Source organism: Chelonia mydas, chromosome 14 (genome assembly GCF_015237465.2).
Source record: "Chelonia mydas isolate rCheMyd1 chromosome 14, rCheMyd1.pri.v2, whole genome shotgun sequence".
Classification (NCBI taxonomy): Eukaryota; Metazoa; Chordata; order Testudines; family Cheloniidae; genus Chelonia; species Chelonia mydas.
In genome coordinates this window covers 1,104,252-1,126,620 of record NC_051254.2, presented here as the reverse complement: position 1 = coordinate 1,126,620, position 22,369 = coordinate 1,104,252, and the positions used below count along the sequence as shown (strand labels likewise).

The 22,369-nt window shown below is 47.3% G+C and overlaps 1 protein-coding gene and 1 pseudogene across 18 annotated transcripts in view; both read right to left on the bottom strand.

Annotated features, from left to right (window-relative positions):
- The window catches only part of PGS1 (phosphatidylglycerophosphate synthase 1), a 47,525-nt gene extending 32,286 nt beyond the window's left edge, over window positions 1-15,239 (bottom strand). For 16 of the 18 annotated variants that reach the window (XR_005227576.1, XR_005227572.1, XR_006285852.1 and 13 more), the window contains exons 1-6: window positions 15,031-15,215; window positions 5,817-6,006; window positions 4,769-4,846; window positions 3,536-3,635; window positions 2,599-2,788; window positions 1,844-2,022 (exon numbers count right to left, since the gene is read on the bottom strand). Coding sequence is in view for 10 of the 18 variants with exons in the window: in XM_037913842.1 (XP_037769770.1) it covers window positions 1,844-2,022; window positions 2,599-2,788; window positions 3,536-3,635; window positions 4,769-4,846; window positions 5,817-6,006; window positions 15,031-15,200 (907 nt within the window). In the remaining 8 variants the exon portion in view is untranslated. Of the gene's footprint in view, window positions 1-1,843; window positions 2,023-2,598; window positions 2,789-3,535; window positions 3,636-4,768; window positions 4,847-5,816; window positions 6,007-14,131; window positions 14,272-15,030 lie in introns of those variants that run through there. The other 2 variants (XM_037913841.2, XM_043528637.1) reach the window with 2 other exon arrangements.
- LOC119567541 lies at window positions 13,842-14,211 on the bottom strand (annotated as a pseudogene).
- Window positions 15,240-22,369: the final 7,130 nt, after the last annotated feature.

The window sequence follows — 22,369 nt, the reverse complement described above, 5'->3', positions numbered from 1 at the left end:
AACGTGGCTCAACTCAGAGCGTCTCCTCCCTTTGATTTCACTCAGTTCCCCACGTCTGATATTCTCCACCCTGTAGTGCTACAGAACAACATGCCCCTAAGCAGAAGAGCAGTTCCCAGATCCCCATGGGCTGGGGAAGAAACATTAAACAGCTGCTGACATGGACTGTTCCTCTCTCAAGGGGAGGGTGACCCTTAGGTCACTTTCAGTGACCCCTGCTGCCCAGTTTAGGAACAGCAACAATAAGCACTAACAGTTGGCCTCTCAAGCAAGTCTGGAAGATAACAGGGAGCTACAAAGTAAGGAGACGTGCATTCTTCGTTCAAGAGAGACATTTCCTTTTGATCCTCCTTTGGTAGGTTTGGCCCATCTTCTACGTCATAGTGGGCAGGATGAGCTGAAAGCACCCTTTGCTACCACCATTCTGGGAGCTACACACTACATTTAATATAGCCATTTAACACTAACTACCCACTGAAGAATGCTTAGGCTTCTCTCTTGGGCTTAAAAATTAGTCCCAGACTCCTAGCAGGGACCAACCTGTAAAGCAAGCTGATGAAGGTTGGCAGGGCCCAGAGGGTGTATACTTGCTCCAAACAACTAGAAAGGACTGAATCAAACTAGCTCAAGCACTAAAGTAATCTATCCCCATTGGAAGCAAGGTTTCCAAGTGTAAAAGAGCTGTGTCTAGACAACTAGTCAGTGGGGTGTTAGGCCTCTTAGTGTGTTTATCATTCACAGGTCTAACACCCCACTGACTAGTTGCCTAGACGCTGCTCTTTTACACTTGGAAAAGACCATTTATCTGATTAGACACAGCAGACAAATATTTGCATGCTACCTGCCAAAAAGAAGCTCCCAGCTAAAACCCAAGAAGGGCTTGGTTCTGTATCAGGCATGTTTGCCTCCAGGATTATCCCACACAAAATGAGTCTGCTGGAGGGTTGTCATTGCTCACTGGATCCATCTATTCTATTACATTTAGCTTTGGAAGCACCACATCGGAATGTTACTGACATTTCAGACACCCTGCTGCCAGGAAGCAGCTTTGCTAGTTGGCAGTTCTTGAACTAGGCTTCCACTTGGAAGATGGCAACAGCCCTGTGTGCCTTGTACTGGACACTGACTTATGTTTAGTACTGCTTCCCTAAGACACAGGGGTCCAATGCTCTGGACAATGCACTGTGCAATAACTTCCCACAGCATAAGCTTTACCCACACACACACACACCCTGTTACCAGAGTACCACATGTCATCTGAAATATTCTCCTCCCCCTACACCATCTGCCCATTCCTCCACCATAGGGTCCCTGCCTCCTTCCAATTGGGCACTTATCTGAAAGCCAGGAACACATCTGATTGCAAAATACTATTCACTGAAAACAGACTGGAGTCATACACGCCCTCAAGATATTTATAGGGAACTATATTAATATAGCTAAGAATCTTGGAAAGGATACAGTCCGTCTTGCTTCAGGGCCTAAATCAATTACTAACTAGTGGGGTTAGGAAGAAATGCACCCTACGGGCTGGTTATTCTATAATTGACTTCTGCGGTTCCTTGCGTCTTCCTCTGAAGCAGCTAGTATTGGCCGCTGTCAGAGACAAGATACTGGACTAGACAGACCTCTGGGCAGATCCAGTCTGGCAATTCCTAGTAATCTTGGTTTTGCAACAAGTGGGATGGAAGGGGATTCCCCACACCCAGCTGACCAACATCAAGCCCTCAGTGATCCATAAAGTATTGGAGTCAGACCCACCCCCACCCATCCCTTCCCATTGTTATTCCCTCCTTCATCTGGGCCACATCACCCTCATATTAAGGTCAGAGGACTATCATACCTTGGTAAGGATGCACCATCCCCTCCATCATCTGGACGGTATCATCTGGCTGTAAGTGCAGCGACACTTCTCCAATTGCATCCACTAGTTCAGTGAAGAAATCTGCAATCTCGCGAGAGTCCTGTAGGAACACATAGCGGTCCTGCCGATTGGTGAAGTACGAGTCACTCAAGTTTGCACTGGCGGAGGAGAGGAGGGTAAGAATGCCAGGATAAAGAGTACAACCACATGGTCCTCATCACATATCTCATTGCACAGGCCTAGATACAGCTGCAGAATTACAATACAAAATGCCCTGATTTCACTTTTTAAAGAACATTCCCCGACAAGAGTGATATTTATTTTTTGTATTATCCTAGCACCTAGGAGCCCTATTCATGGACCTGGACACCATTGTGCTAGGCACTGTACAAACACAGAACAAGATGACCGTCCCAAACAGCTTACAATGCAGCTCCCTAACTCTGTGCAGCTAATGTGGAAGAGATCCACAAAAGCAAAAAATTTCCCTCTGAATCCTGTGACAGTTGCAACACCGTAGTGCTCACTAAGGCGTGAGCAGGTTCCAAATGAAAACAATGCTGTCAGCATGTGTCTCAAGACCAATAATGTGCATTCTCAGATCTAACAGTGCTGCTTCTTTACCACACCCCTGACTGGATCTCTCTCTGTAACCCTAGTCAGGAAAACAGGCACACCCCCTCTCCCAAATGGGGCACAGAATACTTATAAGGATGGACAGAGGCAGAACTCACCCAGTCAGGATCACGTTATCATCAAAGAGGTAAACCTTGATGTGCTGCAGCCCGATGGTTTCGTTGAAACGCTCAGGGATTAAGCATTTGAGAAGCCCACGCAGATTTGGAGTGTGGAAGAGGGATACACGGACTTGCTCTGGAAACCTTCTCAGCAGTGGAAGTAACATGGTTCGAGAGTTCTTTCTGCCTGAGACACAGATGGGAATAGTTATACATGGAGCCACTTTTCTATCACACCACCAAATCTGCCAGCCAGGACCCCAACAAGAGGGCAAAACAGATCCCCCTCCCCCAAGCTGGAAGCTGCCTTCCCTAGGATCTGTTGCTTTATTTGCTTGACATTTTGAGAGGGTTTCTTGTTTTAAGAGAGGATTTATTTGCATTTTATATTAATGTTATTATGATGTAACCAGCATTCCAAGGCCACTGGTGAGTGGGATTTATAAACTATTTAGCATGATGGTCACACTCATGCTTCTTCACCTGGCTGCATGTAACACTAACTCAACTGGAGTGAGGATTTACACCACCACCACTTCTGCCAACTCCAACCCTCCTTTACAAGGTGAAGGAGCAGAAAAGAGGGCTGGGGGTGGAGCAAATTCCACTGACACAGGAACTGGAGTTGGTGGGGTTGCTTGGGTGTAACTGAGGGCAGGATTTGGCTCAGCTATTTTAACGTTCCCATCATTTATTTTCTGAAGTAATACTACCATGTTGGAAAGTTACCTGAGAATACAAAGCTACTGTATTTTGATGACTTGTGGCTCATAGCAAAACAGAGCTGGTTTTAGAAGAGAGCAGGTTTTAAACCTTTGGGTCCGATAAGCTATTTTTTAGAGCGCAGACCTTCAAGCTCATCTGACCAATCCAGTTAGCTTGCTGAAACGAGCCTGGGAAGTGGGCAGGGGGAGGGACACCCCATAATACCTACCTCGAGATCCCCTTGTGAAATCTAGGAGAATGGAAACTCTGAAGTCCGAGGGCCCACTTGCCTGCAGTGACCTCTCCAGGGTTTCTTCTATGCAATCCACCTGAGGGGAAACAGTCACACTGCACATTACCCAGAGTAAGTGAACCTACACTCTGGATTGTACAACCCAGGGAGCCAGTTGCTGGGAAAGCCTGCATGCCTCTCTATGAATCTTTTCCAGTCATCAATCTTTCTAATTTAGACCTAACCTCTTTGGGACAGTGACCCTGTCTCTTTTTTTTAAATATATAAAGCACTAACGTCATCTGGGGCATCAGAAATAACGAGGGTACAGATTTTGTCTGCACACAAAGCCACGATTCAGGCCTCTGAACTCTAGTTACACACAGCAGAGAGTCACCCAGCCTCACTCCTAGATCAGAGACTTCCACTGCCATCCAAAGGGGAGGGGCAGTTCCTGTGAGCTGCAGAGCCTATCCTGCTCCTATTATGAGCAGATTAAAGTCCTGTGTACAAGTCTTAAATCAGTTACAGAGGAAGCCAAACAAATCAACATTCAAGATAATCTGCCCACCTGCTGGACTTGTCCTCATGGTAGAATTTGTATTTCAAGCTACAGAATCATTTCAGGGCTCAAGATTTCTGCTCAGAGCTCCTTGTAGAGAAAAGCCTTGTTTCCAGTGGGGAAAGGCAGGGAGTAGAGAAGGTAAAGCAACATGAGGCAAAACAGAGACCTCCCCCTCGCTACGACAGGCTGACAAGAAGTTGTACACACACAGATCACACTCACTGCACCTGTATGCAGTACACAGGGGACACACGATACAGACTACCACATTAGCATCACTAAAACTACTTCCACTCTTTTGAAAGCAAGTGCTAGTGTGTGGGTACCAGCAACCCCACAGTAGGAGAAAATATGCAGAAACTGTGCCAATAACTTTTAACCCCATTACCCATCCAGATTCATGGCATGTGTGACAGTTCCTGAGATCAGTAATAAGTTTACACCACACATTCCCTGAGCCTATCCTTCAGGTGCCCTTTCTGCATGCCGAGCCCCATGTGCAGTCTGGAGCCATGTTGAAAGGCTCCCGAGCAAGAGGATGGAAGCACAGGCAAAGTCTGAGTCCAGGCGCTCAGATGGACCCCCCCACTCCAGCTAAAGCAAAGGTCAATGCACGGGGCACCTATCCAAGTAGGTATTTTTTTCAAGCATCCATCCACACTTACCAGCTCCTGTTCTAGGAGTCCTGTTCCGAGGTACAGCGAAGCCACCACTACTCGCTGCTTGGCTGCCTTTATCTGTTCCTGAGGACAGTGGAAGGGGAAAACAAGTGCATGTACACATGCTGAGCTGTGATTTCATAAATACTCTTGGTTCTGCAGAGAACACCAAATCCCTTTCGTAGCCCTGGCAGCTACAGAATTAAGCCACAGACAAGCAGCAGAGCTCCCTGATGGGACAGATTTAACTTCAGCCACTTTAGAGGGGTATGCCTTTCCCTCCTTCAGTGTTACCCAAGTATTTATTTTTATTCTGCACCCCTTCCCCCAATGCCCCGCCCCACCCCTGCATCTTCCCGTTCCGCCTCTTCCCGCCCAGCTCTACCCTTCCCACAAGCACGCTGTGCCCGCACTCCTTCCCCTGCAGCGCCTCCTGATGCCACAAAACAGCTGATCTGCAGCAAGCACTGGGAGGGGGAGATGCTGATCCGTGGGGTCGCAGGTGGGCGGGAGGCACTGTGGAGAAGGAGAGGCGTTGATAGGGGGGCTACTGGTGGATGCTAAGCACCCACCATTTTTTTCCCGTGGGTGCTCCAGCCCTGGAGCACCCACGGAGTCAGCGCCTATGCCTCTGGGTGCTTTCACCTTCCCCACTTGTCCCACACGGAAGTTAAGTGTGGCATTTGCCAGTAGCATCTCTCCTCCAGCACTGACTTTACAAAGGAAGGCCTGTCTGTGGAAGCTCCTGGAGGTCCTACTGACTCATTCACTGGTACCCCTGGTCTGGCCAATCCTGTTCCCCAATAACTTACAAGTCATAAGGCAATCCTAACACTGTCATTTTAAGAACTCCTCATCTCTACATTTGAGCATTTCTGAAATGTAGGGTTGCTAATTTTAACTTGACAAGATCCAAACAATCAAACTGAATGAGGAAATTCTCCTTCCAGCCCTGTTGCATGTCTGAGGAGAGATACATTATGGAACCTGCATACCAGTCACATTAACAGCTGCCACCACCTCCCCACATGCATGCTGGAAGCACACAACTCACCTTCATGAGTTCATAGAATTCAGTTGGGGATGAGAGCACCCGGATGCGAGAGCTGGAGACCGCAAACTCTGGAACCAGGTTCCTGATCCACTGGAACCTGTGCGCACCCTCGGGACAAACGCAGAATGATGGGGCTGTGACCTGAGGAACCACAGGGGTGAGCAATGGGGCCAGCAGCAGCCATGATGATCTGGCAAAGGAAAAACAGATTGAGGAATTCTGCATGATGGAATTGCAGTTTCCTACAAACACAGTCCAGGTTCATGAGCAAAGGGTGCATCAGGCGAGGTATTTCCAGTAGAGACAGGGAAGTGTTAGTGCTGTTACACAAGGCACTGGGGAGACCTCATCTGGAATACTATGTGCAGTTCTGGTCCCACATGTTTAAAAAAGATTCATTCAAACGGAGGTGCAGAGAAGGGTGACTAGAGTGATCTGAGGAATGGAAAACCTACCTTAGGAGAGGAGACTCAAAGAGCGTGGCTTGTTTAGCCTAATCAAACAAAGGCTACAGGGAGATCCTATTGCTCTCTATAAATACATCAGAAGGATAAATACCAGGGAGGGAGAGGAGTTACTTAAGTTAAATGCCAATGGGGACACAAGAACAAATGGATAGAAACTGGCCATCAACAAGTTCAGGCTTGAAATTAGATGAAGGTTTCTAACCATCAGAGGAGTGAGCTCTGGAACACCCTTCCAACGGGAGCTGTGCGGGCAATAAACCTAACTGGTTTCAAGCTTGATAAATATATGGAGGGGATGGTATGATAAGACTGCCTACAATAGCACGTAGCCAATCTGTGACTGCTAGCAGAAAATATCTCTAAAGGTTGGTGATGGGACACTAGATGGGGAGGACTCGGAGTTACTACAGAGAATTCTTTCTCAGGGGTATGGCTGGTTGGTCTTGCCTACATTCTCAGAGTTTAACTGATCGCCACATTTGGAGTCGGGAAGGAATTTCCTCTTGGGTCAGAATGGCAGAGACCCTCAGGGGTTTTCACCTTCCATTGTAGCATGGGTCACTTGCCGGTTTAAACTAGTGTAAATGGTGGAGTCTCTGTAACTTGAAGTCTTTAAATCTTGATTTGAGGACTTCAGTAACTCAGCCAGAGGTTAGTGGTCTATTACAGAAGGGGTGGGTAAGTGTCTGTGGCCTTCAATATGCAGGATGTCAGCCTAGATGATCATGATGGTCCATTCTGGCTTTAAAGTCTATAAGTCTATGCAAGTGGGCCTGCAGCATTACACATCTCACTGATGTTAAGACTCCCTTTCACCTCTGTCCGTCACACCAGGCTCACCAGAGCTACATGTGGAAGCAGAAAACTAGGAGCAAAAGATAGAGGAAGGCAGACCTGAACATCAGTGACTCCCCTGGATTCCACAAAGGGAGAGGCTCCCCGAGGGGCAGCAGAGCAGACATGCAAAAAGAGGAAGACAGACAATGAATGGCACTGAGAGCAGAAAGAAACGCTAGAGCAGAGGTGGGCAAACTACGGCCCGCGGGACCGTTCTGCCCTGCCCTTGATCTCCCAGCTGGGGAGGCTAGCCCCTGGCCCCTCCCCTGCTGTCCCCCCTCCCCCACAGCCTCAGCTCGCCATGCCACCAGCGCTCTGGGCGGCGGGGCTGTGAGCTCCTGCCAGTCAGCATGGCAGCACAGCTGGCTCTGACTGGGCGGCGTGGCCGCCAGTCCTGGTGCTCTGAGTGGTATAGTAAGGGGGCGGGGAGCAGGGGGGTTGGATAAGGGGGAGGGGATTCTGGGGGGCAGTCAGGGGACAGGGAGCGGTTGGATAAGCGTGGGAGTACTGGGGGGGCCTGTCAGCAGGCGGGGATGTCGACAGGGAGCAAGGGCGTTGGATAGGGGGTGGGGTCCCGGGGGGGGGGGGCGGTCAGGGGACAAGGAATGGGAGGGGGGGGTTGGATGGGTCGGAGGTTCTGAGGGAGGTAGTCGGGGGGGGTGGGGGGAGAGGGCGGAGGCCAGGCTGTTTGGGGAGGCACAGCCTTCCCTACCTGGCCCTCCATACTGTTTCGGAATCTTGATGTGGCCCTCAGGCCAAAAAAAGTTTGGCCACCCCTGCGCTAGAGTAACAAATGGAGGGTGCTAACACCTAGGATGCCCCATTCTAACTCAGCTTTCCAAAGGCTCTCTTTATGCTCTCTGCCAACCCTGAGACAAATCACTCCTCAACACTGCCTTTACTACACAAACATCAGCTTCCTTGTGACCAAACGTTGTTTCCCGTTCTGTTATAGCCACTCTGATTTGTGTTTCCCCCAAGCACACACTTCTTATAATCCAATCCAAGAGCTTTATAACAGCTTTCACAACTGTGTGTGACCTTTAAGACACATTTTTGAATCCACATTTTTAATAAACCAAGTACTTCAGGACTGATCCAGAACAAAATGTAGAACACACAAAGCACCCAACACCAGTCCTAGCAAAGCTACTGAATGCATAATGCTGCAAGCCACAACCACCACAATCCAGGAACTCCCCTCACTGAAAAACCCAGAGAAAGCTGCTAAGTTCTGAAGTATGCCTCAGACAAAATATAGGAGCTGAAAGCTGAATGGGAAGAAACTGCAGCTAACATACAGTGTCACGCAGAGCGTAAGGGATTGGAAGGAGGAAGTTAAGGTTTCACTCACTGAAGCTGCAAAGTGTAACTGGAAAATGAGTTGCAGGAAACATTTTTACAAAAAAAAAGTCTCAAAGAACAATTCAAACTTCCTCCTCTTGAGAGCCATTTGGGAGAAAGCCCATTGCTCAGAGCTGCAGGTTTGTTTTTGTTTTTGGGGTGCGGAGGGACAGATAACTGGCATGGGGAGGGGGGGTTAGTGAACTATCCTTTCCCCTTTTGAGACCGAGAATGAAATTCTGAATGGGCCACAGGCAGGTCACACACTGACCCTTCATGGAAGTTTGTCCATATCACAAAGCCACCACACAATTCAGCACAATTAGCAGTGGCATCCAAGGAGAGATCCAGGAATGGAAAAACAAGTCACTGAACTTCATCTACAGAGCTGGGAAATGACTGCTCAAACCAAAACTATTAGTCCAAGTTACAGGAATAGGACATTTACACACAAAGAACCGTGCCTGCTCCTCATATCTCTGAGGAATGGTTGGTCCCTCAGGGCCAACATGCAACCCTGTAATTTTGATCTGCCCTGACACACGCCGTCATCTCATACAAAGAAAATCCACTTGAGTATTACCAGAAGTTTATGAGGAACTCTTCAGTTTTACCACCATCCAAAGCCAAAATGACCACAGGTTCCAGGAAGATAAGATGATTTCACTTATTTACTTCATGATAAAACACTGAATCTTCACAAGGTTTGCAAAAGCCCTTGCATAAAAGCCAGTTTGCAGCTGCATTTCCCAGAAAATCCAACAGTTTGCGATGAATAGGCAGTGACAATGGAGTCAGCCTGTATAATAATTCCTAGCAGATCATGCGGACTGAACTTTGAACAGCAGTAATTTGATCTTGAAGAGGAATAGAAACCTTCCCTAAAGAAAAGGCATTTTAAAGCACTTCCCTAGCCATTTCCAAAAGCAGCTACCTACATGAAATGCATTTTTAAGGGTTGTTGTTTTTTAAGTTATCCACCTGCATCCTACAGGAGCTGAGCAGCACCATGCAAGCACACAGGAGGTCTTTGCTTACTATGTCCTGCAGAGTGACCTACACGGATATAAGCTGAGCAGAGAGACACTGTTTTTAGTGATAAGTCTGTTGCCATCACAATCAGGAGTCCTTGGGGCACCTTAGAGACTAACAAATTTATTTGGGCATAAGCTTTCGAGGGCTAAAACCCACTTCATCGGATACATGGAGTGGAAAATACAGTAGCAGGTATATATACACAGTACATGAAAAGATGGGAGTTGCCTTACCAAGTGGGGGGTCAGTGTTAACGAGACAATTCAATTAAAGTGGAAGTAGGCTATTCTCAACAATAGAATACCAAGGAAGGAAAAATCACTTTTGTAGTGGTAATGAGGGTGGCCCATTTCAAACAGTTGACAAGAAGGTGTGAGTAACAGTAGGGGGAAATAGTATGGGGAAATTAGTTTTTGTAATGACCCATCCACTCCCAGTCTTTATTCAGGCCTAATTTGATGGTGTCCAGTTTGCAAAAACTGGTTTCCCCATACTAATTTCCCCCTACTGTTACTCCTACAATTATTGACCCCTACAATTATTCCATATGAGGTGGCGACAGCAAATTTTACATGCAACATGACAGCAACTAGTGATTCATACACCTGAGGATCAATATTTTCTTCACTAGACTGATGGCCAAGCCTGAAGCAAACTGCATTTCCCAAATAACATGACAACGGCCTAGAATCAAGTTTCAAAAGGAAATTTTTCAATAGCATTTTTGAGATTTCAAGGAAGTTGTTTCACTGCAGAAAGTCTGAAGACAGAAATTAAACTACACCCCTCCATAAAAAACCCTCAATAAATACTCTTCTAAAAACCACTGTCACTGTGGGAAAGACTGTATTTTATGCCCGGTTCTCTGTGTGTGTTGATAGGCATTGGTTACCCTTTGTAATCTTCTTTGATGCCTCTAAGATTTAAAAATAAAATGTGTAAGTGCATTTGACGTAAGTGCATAAGTCAAATTTGGTGTTTATAATGTATTTGATGTGGAAACTGCAGGATTTTATAATTGGGGCTACAAAACCCTTCAAAGTGAATATAAGTTTGGCACGAGTCAACTGTAACTAGCAACAGTGTTTGGAAGCAGATACCTCTACCCACAGACCACTGAAAATACTCAAGCGGCTTAACTACCTGCAAATCATCCCAAAAACATTCTGCACATACAGCCATCGGAACCCTAAGTTAAGAGAAACCACAAGAACCCACATTTCCAACAAACCGAGAGTGTCCAAGAACAGACAGAAAAAGCTTTCAAGTCTGTCCACAAACAATGACTAATTAATCTGAAAAAGAAACCAGAACTAGCAGAGGTCAATCTGAATCTTTTCTGGATAAAATCCATTCCCTATTTATAGATAGGAGTTTTTCTGGACATTCTATTTTTAAGAATTGTGGTTTTGTCATGCAGACTTGTACATACTAGAGGGAACTCAGAAGCTACGATTCACTGTAAAACCTCAGCTGCAGTACAGGAAATGAACTGAAACTGCAGAATCCAGCTCAGTCCTTTCACCCACACAGAAGTCACCACACAGTGGGATCTGCAAATTGCTCTTGCCTTGAAATTCAGCACTTGGGTATACACTGTTTCTTTTTGCAGAGCTTTATGGGTCAATGGCTGAGTCTGAAAATTGATTTTGTAGTTAAAACACTGACGCAGCCAACAAGCAGAGAAGCTTGAGAGGAACTTCTTTGAACTGCCAAGACCAAGCAGCAGTGTGATGCTAAACATATGGCCTGTTCTTTTCTTCCCAGACTCTTGCTTTCTCTGTTTTTAAGTCCATTGAGGAGAGAAGCAAGCCACACTCTCACTGGAGTCTGTGAGGTCACGTCAGCACTCACAGGTCAGGCTGCTGCTCACCTCCCACCCACTAGAAAAGTATCAGTAAAAGAAGATGCCAGGGGACAAGAGAGGGTAAAGCAGCACACAGGTTGTAAAATGAAAAAAAGTCATGTATGCATTGGCTCACACTGTAAAAGCTGTACTATTAGAAAACAAAACACCACCATGAGATAATTGTGACAATTTTGTTAAGTGAAATGAAAGTTTCAATGATTCACAGGATAAGAAGATACCCCTCCCCAAACGTAACTTACTATATTAAAAAATACCAGGAATTAAGTAGACTAAATACAAGAAAGAGCTCTGCACCCTTTTGCCCAGCAGACAACATGGGCAGCTAATACTGGAGTTGCTTTGCGAACCAGATTTAATGCATCCAACCACTTTTTCAGCAATTGATTCTTCATGGAAATTGGCAACAGAAATTGTGGCTTGTTTGCCACTTAATAAATCTTTAAGTAAGTTTTAAGTATCAAGAGATGGCGAACAACGAGTTCCTTATTCAAAAGCTGCCCCCACCTCTCGGCCCCTCGGCTGAGAGGTGGGGACAGCTTTTGAATAAGGAACTCGTTCGCCATCTCTTGATAATAAATCTTTAAGTAAGTTTTACTGTACCCAAGTGAATTGGTGAGAACAGAACAGTCAGAACATCTGCGGAGACAAGGTCAAGTAGTTATGAGAATGTAACAAACTTCCTGTAATACCAGCAGCAAATGGTCTTTCCCAAATAACGCAAGACTCACAACTATCCAAGATAATTTAAAGACTTTAAAATTACTGTACACTGCAAAAAGGCATCATCATTCAGCATCTTCTAAAAAGAGCTCCAATGTATTTAGCAGCAGTTATTACTCGTACTGGCACTCAGCCTCCAACTGGATGGTGTAGGTATCTAACAGAAAGACACTGGTGGAAAAGTAACAAACTCGCCAGTTACTACAAAATATGACACCATACGTTAAAAAAAAGCAACAGTCTTCAGCAAGGTTCATCCTATCTGATGCCTCCATTTAGTGGATGAATGAAGGAAATGTAGCCTTCTGTCATGTACCTCCCAAGGATGCCCACACATCTTGTGTAAGTGGCCAGCTGGCGAGTGTTACTGTTTAAACATTTTATAAACTACACTCCTATTGTACAAGTGCCAACATTTTTAGTGAGGAGCTTTTCCATCCCTGATAAGCTAACTGCAGAGCATTATCAGCAGGAGATTTCTGCTAAAGTCAAAGTTCATCTGAACTTGAGAATAGCACACTATATGGTATTCTACAAGAATTTATGGCTGCAGAGCTTGGAACATCAGTATGCAATCTGCCCAGAATAAAGTGCAGCATGTGACCATCTTATGCTCCAACACAAGAGCGCAAAGGGGTAGAGGATGAACCACAACATGGCTCTAATTCAGCAATCACTTCTTTATACTTAATTTAGATGCAAAAATGTTAAAGATACAGACACAAAATGCTGTACCCAACTTCAGGGCAAATGAAGAAATTAAAGAAAACTGGAAGCCTCCCTTATAATTTGAGGATATAAGGAATGCTGATTTTTCTTAATATGAATCAGATTTGGAGACTGTGCATGGAATTATCCCAGATGAAAAATCTCAGAAAGCAGGGTAATAAGACATACATGGTGCCAGAAAAAAGGTAATTGCTTAATGTCTTTGTTTCAAAACTGTGACATATACAGTCAGGCAGTTGGCCTATGCTCTGTGAATGCTGCAGTTACAATTCCTCTCACTAATAATTTATATCCTGAGACTTTGCATTCCTACTGGGGGGGTGGGGGAGGGCTGTGGTTCAATAACAGAAGGCTCCTCTGAAAACAACAAGACCTCAAGAGACTGTGACAATGCAGAATCTAGCAGATTTGTTTTTGGATTGGCTGGAAGTGGTACAGTATTGTAACTTCTTTTAAAACTAAATATTTGCTCAAGAATCCAAACAAGATTCCAACCGAAATCAGGCATAAGCTTTCCTAAATTCAATTTCCTTTTCTTGATCTCTCCAGAGAAAGTCACCTTCCACAAGATTAGGCCAGTAGTTCTCAAATTGGGCTTCCTGGTGGTCTGACGAAGGAAAGAATTTAATAACTGGGGGAATGGGCTGTTGCGAATGGAAGGCAAGTTTTACCAAGGAATCCACAGAATGAAAGAGAGTTGGAGATGCCATGGAGTAGGTCAAACCTGGGAGTCCAAAGAGATCACTAAATTATTCTGCCCTACTCTAGAGGAACTTTTGCTAGCTATGCGTAGATTTGGAATTTGAGACGATACTGAGTTCAGAAGCTCCAGAGATGGAGATCAGGAGCAGGAACACACATGCCAGATAAAACAACACTGATCTGTAGAACAAAACAACCAGATCCTTTTAGAGTTTCAAAGAGAAGTCGTTCTTTTCCGATCACCCATTAGTTTGCATAATCACTGGCGCTACAAATTTCTGTTTATTTTTTTTTTAAGTTGAATTTTCATTTATTAGGCAAACAATACAAAGAGATTCACTTAGATTTCTGATTCTGTGCTTGTGCCTTCAACACTTTTACAACAATCTTCTGCTCCTCAATAAGGAAAGCTCGTTTGATTCTGTCACGGACACATTTAGCACACATGGAACCGCCATAGGCTCTGCTAACATGCTTCTTTGTTTTTGACAACCTCGTAAGGACTTTAGGGCGCACAGCACAAACACCGCAAAGTCTTCCTGGACACACACCACATGCAGACTTTGGTGCCTTGCCAACTTTCTTAGTGTAAAGGTAAACAATCCTGTTACCTGGTGTCTGGGACAGCCTAGTCTTGTTGTAGGCTCCTGTTGTAGGACAACCTACGACGGTATGTCAGATGCTGAACCATTTATTATATCTGGTCTCGCCGGGACCGGAAGAGGGACAGCAAGCATCAGCAGCGTCATAACAAAGAATGGTCTCCTCAGGTTTCTGGACTACTCTGCACTCCAGAGGATCAGTTAAGGCTTCAAATACACTCAGTGTCTGCATTTCTTTCTGTTCAGATGCTTATAACTAAGGCTATGATTTTGACACAAAAATGTTTGGTAAATTTCCCAGCAGAGTTGTGAGGAAAAAAAGTCAAGTCACAGAAAGGGCAGTGTTGGAGAGCGAGACCACTGCCCAGAAGCAGCTCCTGTCCCACAGGGCTGGGCCCGGCTCTCTGCTCCAGGTGTTGCAACCTGGCACATGGGGTCAGAGAGCCACTCAGGTGTGGCTGGTCTTCCCCTCCATAAACGGAGGCAGAAGGGTGGGCAAGGCCACCCTGAGCGACAGGGCGACCCCGAGCGCCAGGCTGCAGTGCTGCTCAGTCTGGGGGCCAAATCAAATGCGCTTTCACAGCCAGTTCCAAGTTTTCACAGACTTCATTCACATTCGCGCTCCCCGTGATAAAATCGTAGCCTTATTAACACGTGCCATCCCCGTGGTCCCTGGGCACCTCAGACACGGCCTGGCGGGGGCCGGAGGTGGCACGTGCCCTCCCCCCGCATTGCCTACCCAACGCGCCCTTGGGCTGCCTGCTGCGTCCGGCCGCCCCGCACCGCCCCAGGAGCCGGCGGGCGGCGCCCAGCGCCGGGCACCCGCTGCAGGCCGCTGGGCGAGGCGGGCCCGGCTGAGCCCCGCGGCGACGCGCGGCCAGGGCGGGCAGGGAACGGGCCACCCTTACCTCCGGGAGCGCCGGTCCCGGCCGAGGGACAGACGGTCCGAGAGGCGCCCGAGCAGCGCGGCCAGGCCCAGCCTCCCGTGAGGAAGCAGGCCCAAGAGCCGCCGCCACAACGCGGGACCGCCGGCCGCCGCCATGGAGACTACGCTGCTTCCGCTTCCGGCCGCCGCCATGGAAACCTCGACACTTCCGCTTCCGGCCGCCGCGGGACGAGCAAGCCACCGACTTCAAAAGCGAAAACTTTATTTGGGGCGCGAGGCACGGACACGGCCCCTCCGGCGCAGCCAGGCCCGGCTCGGGCGCCTGGTTCCATCCCCCACCTGCCCCCGGCGCACCGGGGCCGCCTGCCGCGGCGGAGGGGCCGGAGACCGGCCACGGGAAGGCGAGGCCTGGCAGGCGGCCGAGCCCCTTCGGCGGGCCCAGCACTGCGGGCGGCGCGCTCCGCCTGGCGACCCAGCGACGCCAGAGGCCGGCCGGGGCCCTGCGCGGGCCTGGGCCCGACTGCCCGGAGAAGAGCGCGGGACCCGCCTGCCTGCCAGGCCGTGGCGGCGCTTGGCCGGCGTGGGGAAGCTCGTGGGTGCGGAGGACAGCCCTTCCCAGGCCAGGCACCTAACCTGTGGAACTCCCTGCTGCGGAGAATGATCATGCCCCTTCCCTGTGCTCAGAACCTCTTGGGCCGATAATAGTGCCACACCCTGTCTGGCAACAAGGGAGCATTCCTCCGGGGGTTCCCAGTGCACCGTGTCTTTCTTTATCTTCCAGATTGCCCCGTCACTGGGGTACGGACGGTCTTGCTACGCAGTGCTAAGCACACTGAAGGCACTTTTAATAATAACGCATCGTTCACGGCTTTCTGGGTACAGGAAAGTTGGTTTGCATGGCTGGGTAGTGGGTTTACAGCAGGACCACGGTGTCTGTGCTGAAGGGAGGCAGATGTACATAAGAAGTATAGAATTAACCTGACCTTGCAGTTATTACACAGACAAAACTCCTATTGAAATTTGTGGCAGTTTTACCTACATCACAAATGCTGAATTGGGCCCAGAAGTATGAAAGGGTTCACATAGAAGATGGAGGTGTGAACGTGAATGCTGAGCATTACAAGTCAAACAAAAATGTCTTGAAACCCTACTCATCTGTGCTGCATTGTCACCATTGATCTCCAAGGGGCTCAGCATGGATCCTGAGATCTTTGTCCGTCTTCTGAATGCCACAGCCAGAATGCCTGGCCACTTCAGGGCCATGCCAGCCTCTAAATCTTCCCTTTCAATCCCCTCACCATTTTCCAAATAAACAAGCAGAATACAATATTGCTTGGAGCAGCATGTCTGAACATTCCCTGTATTGAAACCACAGAATGAAAATCTCTCCACACTAAGACACTTTTGTAAGGAACTGCTGGGCTCTTTACAGTGTCTATGGATACTGACTGATTCAGAAAAAGCAGGAAATCCTGAGTTAGGGCTGCTGCTGCCAAAGTGTCTGCGATTCACCCCCAAGGCAAAACCAACACAAACAACAACCGGAAAGACACCCTGCCCGTTGGCTTTTAGATTTAGGCCCCATCTGGCTTATGCCCATGAGTATTTGACCAAAACCAACTTTTAATTTTGTTTTAAATCAAAGCATAGTTTTGGCTTTCCTCATACCCTACCATTGTCTCTGCCATATCTGGCAGCTGGACACTAGAATCAGCAGTCAGCTGCTGGAGTCCCATCCTCAAAGCTAGATTTACTGTGTGTGCACATGTCCTGCACATTACTGCTGCCCAAATTTGGACTGGGGTTCTTCTGGGGGGCCCTAATTGGCCACTTTCCCACATAAGTCAACAAGGTGTATTTCTCTCCCGCTCCCCGGTAAGACCACTAGGAACTGTGCTATATTAAAGAGTTATATTACTCTTGGAGCCTTCTGACTCTCCAGAGCCCTTCAGAAACCAAAGGGAGTAGCAGATTCACCTGTGCAAGTTCAGAAAAGAGCAAATCCAAAGCAGAGTCTGAGGATCAAAATCGAACCCACTTAAGGATTTAGAGGGGATTTTAGAAAAAACAGGCTTATCAACTCAGTGAAAAACTTCTGTGATTCAGCCCCAAAACTTCAGAGACTCTTTCTTTTCAGTGTAGTCTCCTGCCAAGGTCTATGGGAGACACATACTCAGACTTCTGTGCCCCCAGTCCCATATCAGTCCATGACTACTGTTAGGGGGCTTATTCCTTCACCCACTTACTTCCCTGGTCCTTCTCGCATGAACAGAGAGCAACAATACCCGAAGTCCAAAGGTGCAAACAATTCGATGTTTATTGGGGTGAACTTCCAGCAAGCATGATTCCAGTTTCCTTCCTTAGTGTCCCTCTTCCCAACTCTTACACCTGTGTCCCTGTTCCCATTCCTGCCCTTAGCCAAACATGATTCCAATTTCCTTACCCCCATTCCCTGTTCCCATTTCCCCCTTTAGCAAAACATGATTCCATTTTCCTTACCCCTGTTCCCACCGACCCCCTCCCCACTTCCTGATTGACTGCAGACTATATAGTAAAACTTGAGTTCTGCTTAGCTATACCTTAACCAATCATTTTCCTGAAATTTAACTAACCAATCCTAACATACTGTAACATGATTATGTAACCAATTATATCCCACCACCTTAATTAGTTTACACCCAGCAAAATTAATTATACAGCAGACAGGAACAATCACAGAACCAGACAGAGATTATACAGAAAAAGAATAGCAAAGTAGGAACTATAATGATAAAACAATACAGAAGTGAGGATTTCACATCTCAGCTAGTGATAAGTGAGTTCTTGCCAGACAGGATGCTATCAAACTAAGTTTCCTGTTACATTTTCTAGGCACTTCCCTTTCTCTGGAGGTGATAGGCACTATCAGGACAGGATTGTATTCCTAACAGCCCAATAGCACTTTCTTTCAATGTGACTAGTTTGGAATGTGAGGATGTGACCGGTCGCTTCCCAGTTTTACCAGCAGGAGAGTGGGGTGGGGGGAGAGAAAACCTTTTGTGGTGGTAAACACCCATTTTTTCATGGTTTGTGTGTATAAAAAGATCTTCTGTACTTTCCACAGTATGCATCCGATGAAGTGAGCTGTAGCTCACGAAAGCTTATGCTCGAATAAATTGGTTAGTCTCTAAGGTGCCACAAGTACTCCTTTTCTTTTTGCGAATACAGACTAACACGGTTGTTACTCTGTTCCCAGTTTATGGCTGCCTGTTGCTTAGCCAAAGGCCTTAGCCTAAGAACAGGGCCTCAGACTATCACAGTAAGAGAAGGCCCTTACACTGGCAGACAGTGATTTTGATTCTTTTATCTCTCTCTAACTAGCCAAGTGATAAGAATACACCTAAATTCTTAGAGTATAGGCCTTTACAGACAGACCTGAATATCTATATCCTAACAGCTACCATATTTGAGGTTGCAGTTTGGGACCCAAGTCTAAGATGGCTGCATGTGGATGATGTTCTGTCATATTTCACAGAGTTCCCCTGAATTGATCAGAACACTAAGGTGCTCAGATACCACAGTGATGAGCATGAACTAAAAACCTTTAGTAGAGTACATTTTGCAACAGCTCCTCTAAAGCTGATAAATGTTGTCTTCTGTGATGAGCAGGATAAATGCACTTCCTCCATGCTCTCTGAAACCTGAAATTCTCCATCCCATCAAAGCTTTGTTTTTCCCAAAAAGGCTTTGCCAGGTCACCACTGGAATGCCATTTCCTGGAACAGAAAACATCTTAACATGGAAACAAAGGACTTAACAAAATCCAAAATTGGGACTCCATGTTCTGCAGATGGGATGGGAACTGTCCTTTGGGCAGAGGTTGTGTGTCACAGTGTTCTCTCTCTCTCTCAGAGGTGCCTGCTTGCAGAATCTCCACACCAGCATGGTGGAGTGTCATGTTGGCTGCTGAATTGTTCTCTTGGATTGTTTCTCTGTATCTGTTAGGTCAGTTTCTCTATTGCTTGTCCAGAGCCAAGTCCACCATTTAGTCCCCAGAAGAGGCAGCTAGGGGGAGGCTTGGTTCAATTTGCAAAAAGAAAAGGAGTACTTGTGGCACTTTAGAGACTAACCAATTTATATGAGCATAAGCTTTCGTGAGCTACAGCTCACTTCATCGGATGCATGCTGTGGAAAGTATAGAAGATCTTATTATATACACATAAAGCATGAAAAAATACCTCCTCCCACCCCACTCTCCTGCTGGTAATAGCTTATCTAAAGTGATCACTCTCCTTACAAAGAAAAGGAGTACTTGTGGCACCTTAGAGACTAACCAGTTTATTTGAGCATGAGCTTTCGTGAGCTACAGCTCACTTCATCGGATGCATAGCATATCGTGGAAATGAAGTGAGCTGTAGCTCACGAAAGCTCATGCTCAAATAAACTGGTTAGTCTCTAAGGTGCCACAAGTACTCCTTTTCTTTTTACGAATACAGACTAACACGGCTGTTACTCTGAAACTCTCCTTACAATGACAGGTTTCAGAGTAGCAGCCGTGTTAGTCTGTATTCGCAAAAAGAAAAGGAGGACTTGTGGCACCTTAGAGACTAACCAATTTATTTGAGCATAAGCTTTCGTGAGCTACAGCTCACTTCATCGGATGCATATTGTGGAAACTGCAGAAGACATTATATACACAGAGACCATGAAACAATACCTCCCCCCCCCACTCTCCTGCTGGTAATAGCTTATCTAAAGTGATCACTCTCCTTACAATGTGTATGATAATCAAGTTGGGCCATTTCCAGCACAAATCCAGGTTTTCTCACCCTCCGCCCCCCCCCACACACAAACTCACTCTCCTGCTGGTAATAGCCCATCCAAAGTGACCACTCTCTTTACAATGTGTATGATAATCAATTTCCAGCACAAATCTAGGTTTCCTACACCCCTCCCCCCCCCCCCCCCCCCCCATTCCTCAGAGGTTCTTGTTAAACCCTGGATTTGTGCTGGAAATGGCCCACCTTGATTATCATACACATTGTAAGGAGAGTGATCACTTTAGATAAGCTATTACCAGCAGGAGAGTGGGGTGGGGGAGAAAACCTTTTGAAGTGATAAACACCCATTTTTTCATGGTCTGTGTGTATAAAAACATCCTCACTGCATTTTCCACTTTTATGCATCCCATGAAGTGAGCTGTAGCTCACGAAAGCTTATGCTCAAATAAATGTGTTAGTCTCTAAGGTGCCACAAGTCCTCCTTTTCTTTTTGCGAATACAGACTAACACGGCTGCTACTCTGAAACCTGTTAAAGAAAGTATCTACTAAGTCAAACCCCTGGAGGGGTTGGAGGTTTGAAAGGGCCTTACTGGAGAGATGCAGAGCTGAGCTGTAAATCACGGTTTCAATTCATCTGCAAATTGGGAGGTGACAGAGGGGCAGACACATGCCTCGTTTAATTTGATCGCCCATCGCACAAGGTAGTCTGCGCCACCGCCACCTGCCTGGCCTCCCTGGGTTGAGACCTGGCATAGTTTCAGGCCCTGCTCTGTCCATTCCATCTGCCCACCCCTGGCTTGGGAATTCCCCTTCCCCTCTAGCATCAGGCCTGCCAAGGCATATGGCCATGAGGTAGGAGCTTGATGAAAGGCAGGTCTGAAGGGGCCCTGGGACTGCAACCCCACCTCCTTGTCTGTGAGACAGTGCCTTGTGCAAGGCAAATGCCAGACCCCAATCTGCCTGGGAGGCGGGAAAGGAGAGTGTGTTCACTGGGGAAAGAGCACAATCAGCTCTTGTGGCTTTTATTTTCCTACTTATATTTTAAATTGTCCAGAATCTTGTCATCTGAGATGCTATTGCCCAACAGCCTCTTACTCAGCGGCTGAGCCACACAGGCGGCAACTCCAAGGGGCCCTAGGAAGCTCATTTTCGATAAATGAACATGTCCTCCCTGCAGCCAGGTTTCTGGAACAGAATCCCCTTAGATGGGGCTTCTTGTTTGTTTTCCTGTCCCTGCGCTTGTAAACTGCAGGCAGATTAATAAAGCTTTCTTGATATCAAGGGAATCTCAGCAGTTTGTGGCATGGCAGGCTGCCAGGGGCTGCTCTGGAGCCTTCTACACAAGTCATCCTTTGGCAGATAGTACAGGGAAACACACAATTATCTAATCAGGTTACTTCAGAGGGAATTCCCAGCGTTCAGGGCTCCAGAAGCTGTCAGGGTAGAGCAGGATTTACAGCATATTAGTGTTATTGGGACTATCCTGAGAAGCCTAGTTTCCCCAAGGTCTGACCTGCATCCCCTGCCCCAAATTCCTGTCCTGGACCTCAACATACATCTGTCAATGTACCTTCACCCCCTGCTATTCCAACCCTTGTTCTCCCTCACACACTCACAGCCCTGCCAGTGCCCCTCAGGCCTGACAAGCAGCATTCCCTGTTTCCAGTCCCAGGCCACACCCAGCAATGCTGATGCCTGTCCTGACATCAGGGTGGGGAGTGCTGTTAGCCTGCATTCTGGGGGAGGTGCAGCCCTGACTGTCAGACACTCTGTGCATGTGTCAGATGCAGTCAGAGGTCACTCTGCAAGGAGCTTTGGGCCGCTGCCCATGCCTTTGGTCAGGGTCTTGAAGAAACTAGTCAAAATGCAAACAATTGTATTGACACAAAGGGGGAAGGGCTCATTGTGTGTGACAGGCAAGAGGCAGCTGGGCTTGGAGACTTTCCCTGACCCCTATATTTATGTAGGACTTTAAAAATTGTGCTTTGAATCTTCAGCCTCCCCCAGGAAGCCTCAGGTCTGATCCCCAGGCCACCTCACCCAAAGGAAGGGGATTGTTGAGGCAGGGTTCATTTCTTTAGCATAAATGACATTTCCTAGCTCCTAGGTTTCCTAGGTCTGCTATTTACATCGATAGAAGCAAAGCTGCCTGTCTGGGGGATAGGGTAAATTTGGGCCTAAAACATGGGAGGGGCCACTTGCAGCCTCCTCAGCCATCAGGCCGGCATCCGCATTTGGAGAGGGTGAGAACAGTCCATGAATTCCAAAGAGGAATCCCTGAAGTGGCAGCCAGGGCTGGGGTGTGCTGAGCATGTGGCAGGGGAGCTGGCCATCAGCCATGCACACAGAGAAGGCATGCTCCTATCTCAGAGGGTCTCCCCTACCTCTCAGTAACGATGGGGGAACCCCAGCTGTAAGGCTGATTTCAGGAGATGGCAAAAGGAGCTGTTGAAGGTACATTGGTCCTGAGTTCCACCCCGCTGCAGTCCGACCTAGCATTCAGCCAATGGGACTGGGCTTCTTTCCCCAGCAGCCTCCTTGCCTCATCCTCCCCATTGGAGAGTGGAGCCCAGCACTGCCGGCAGGAGCCTTCACTCTCC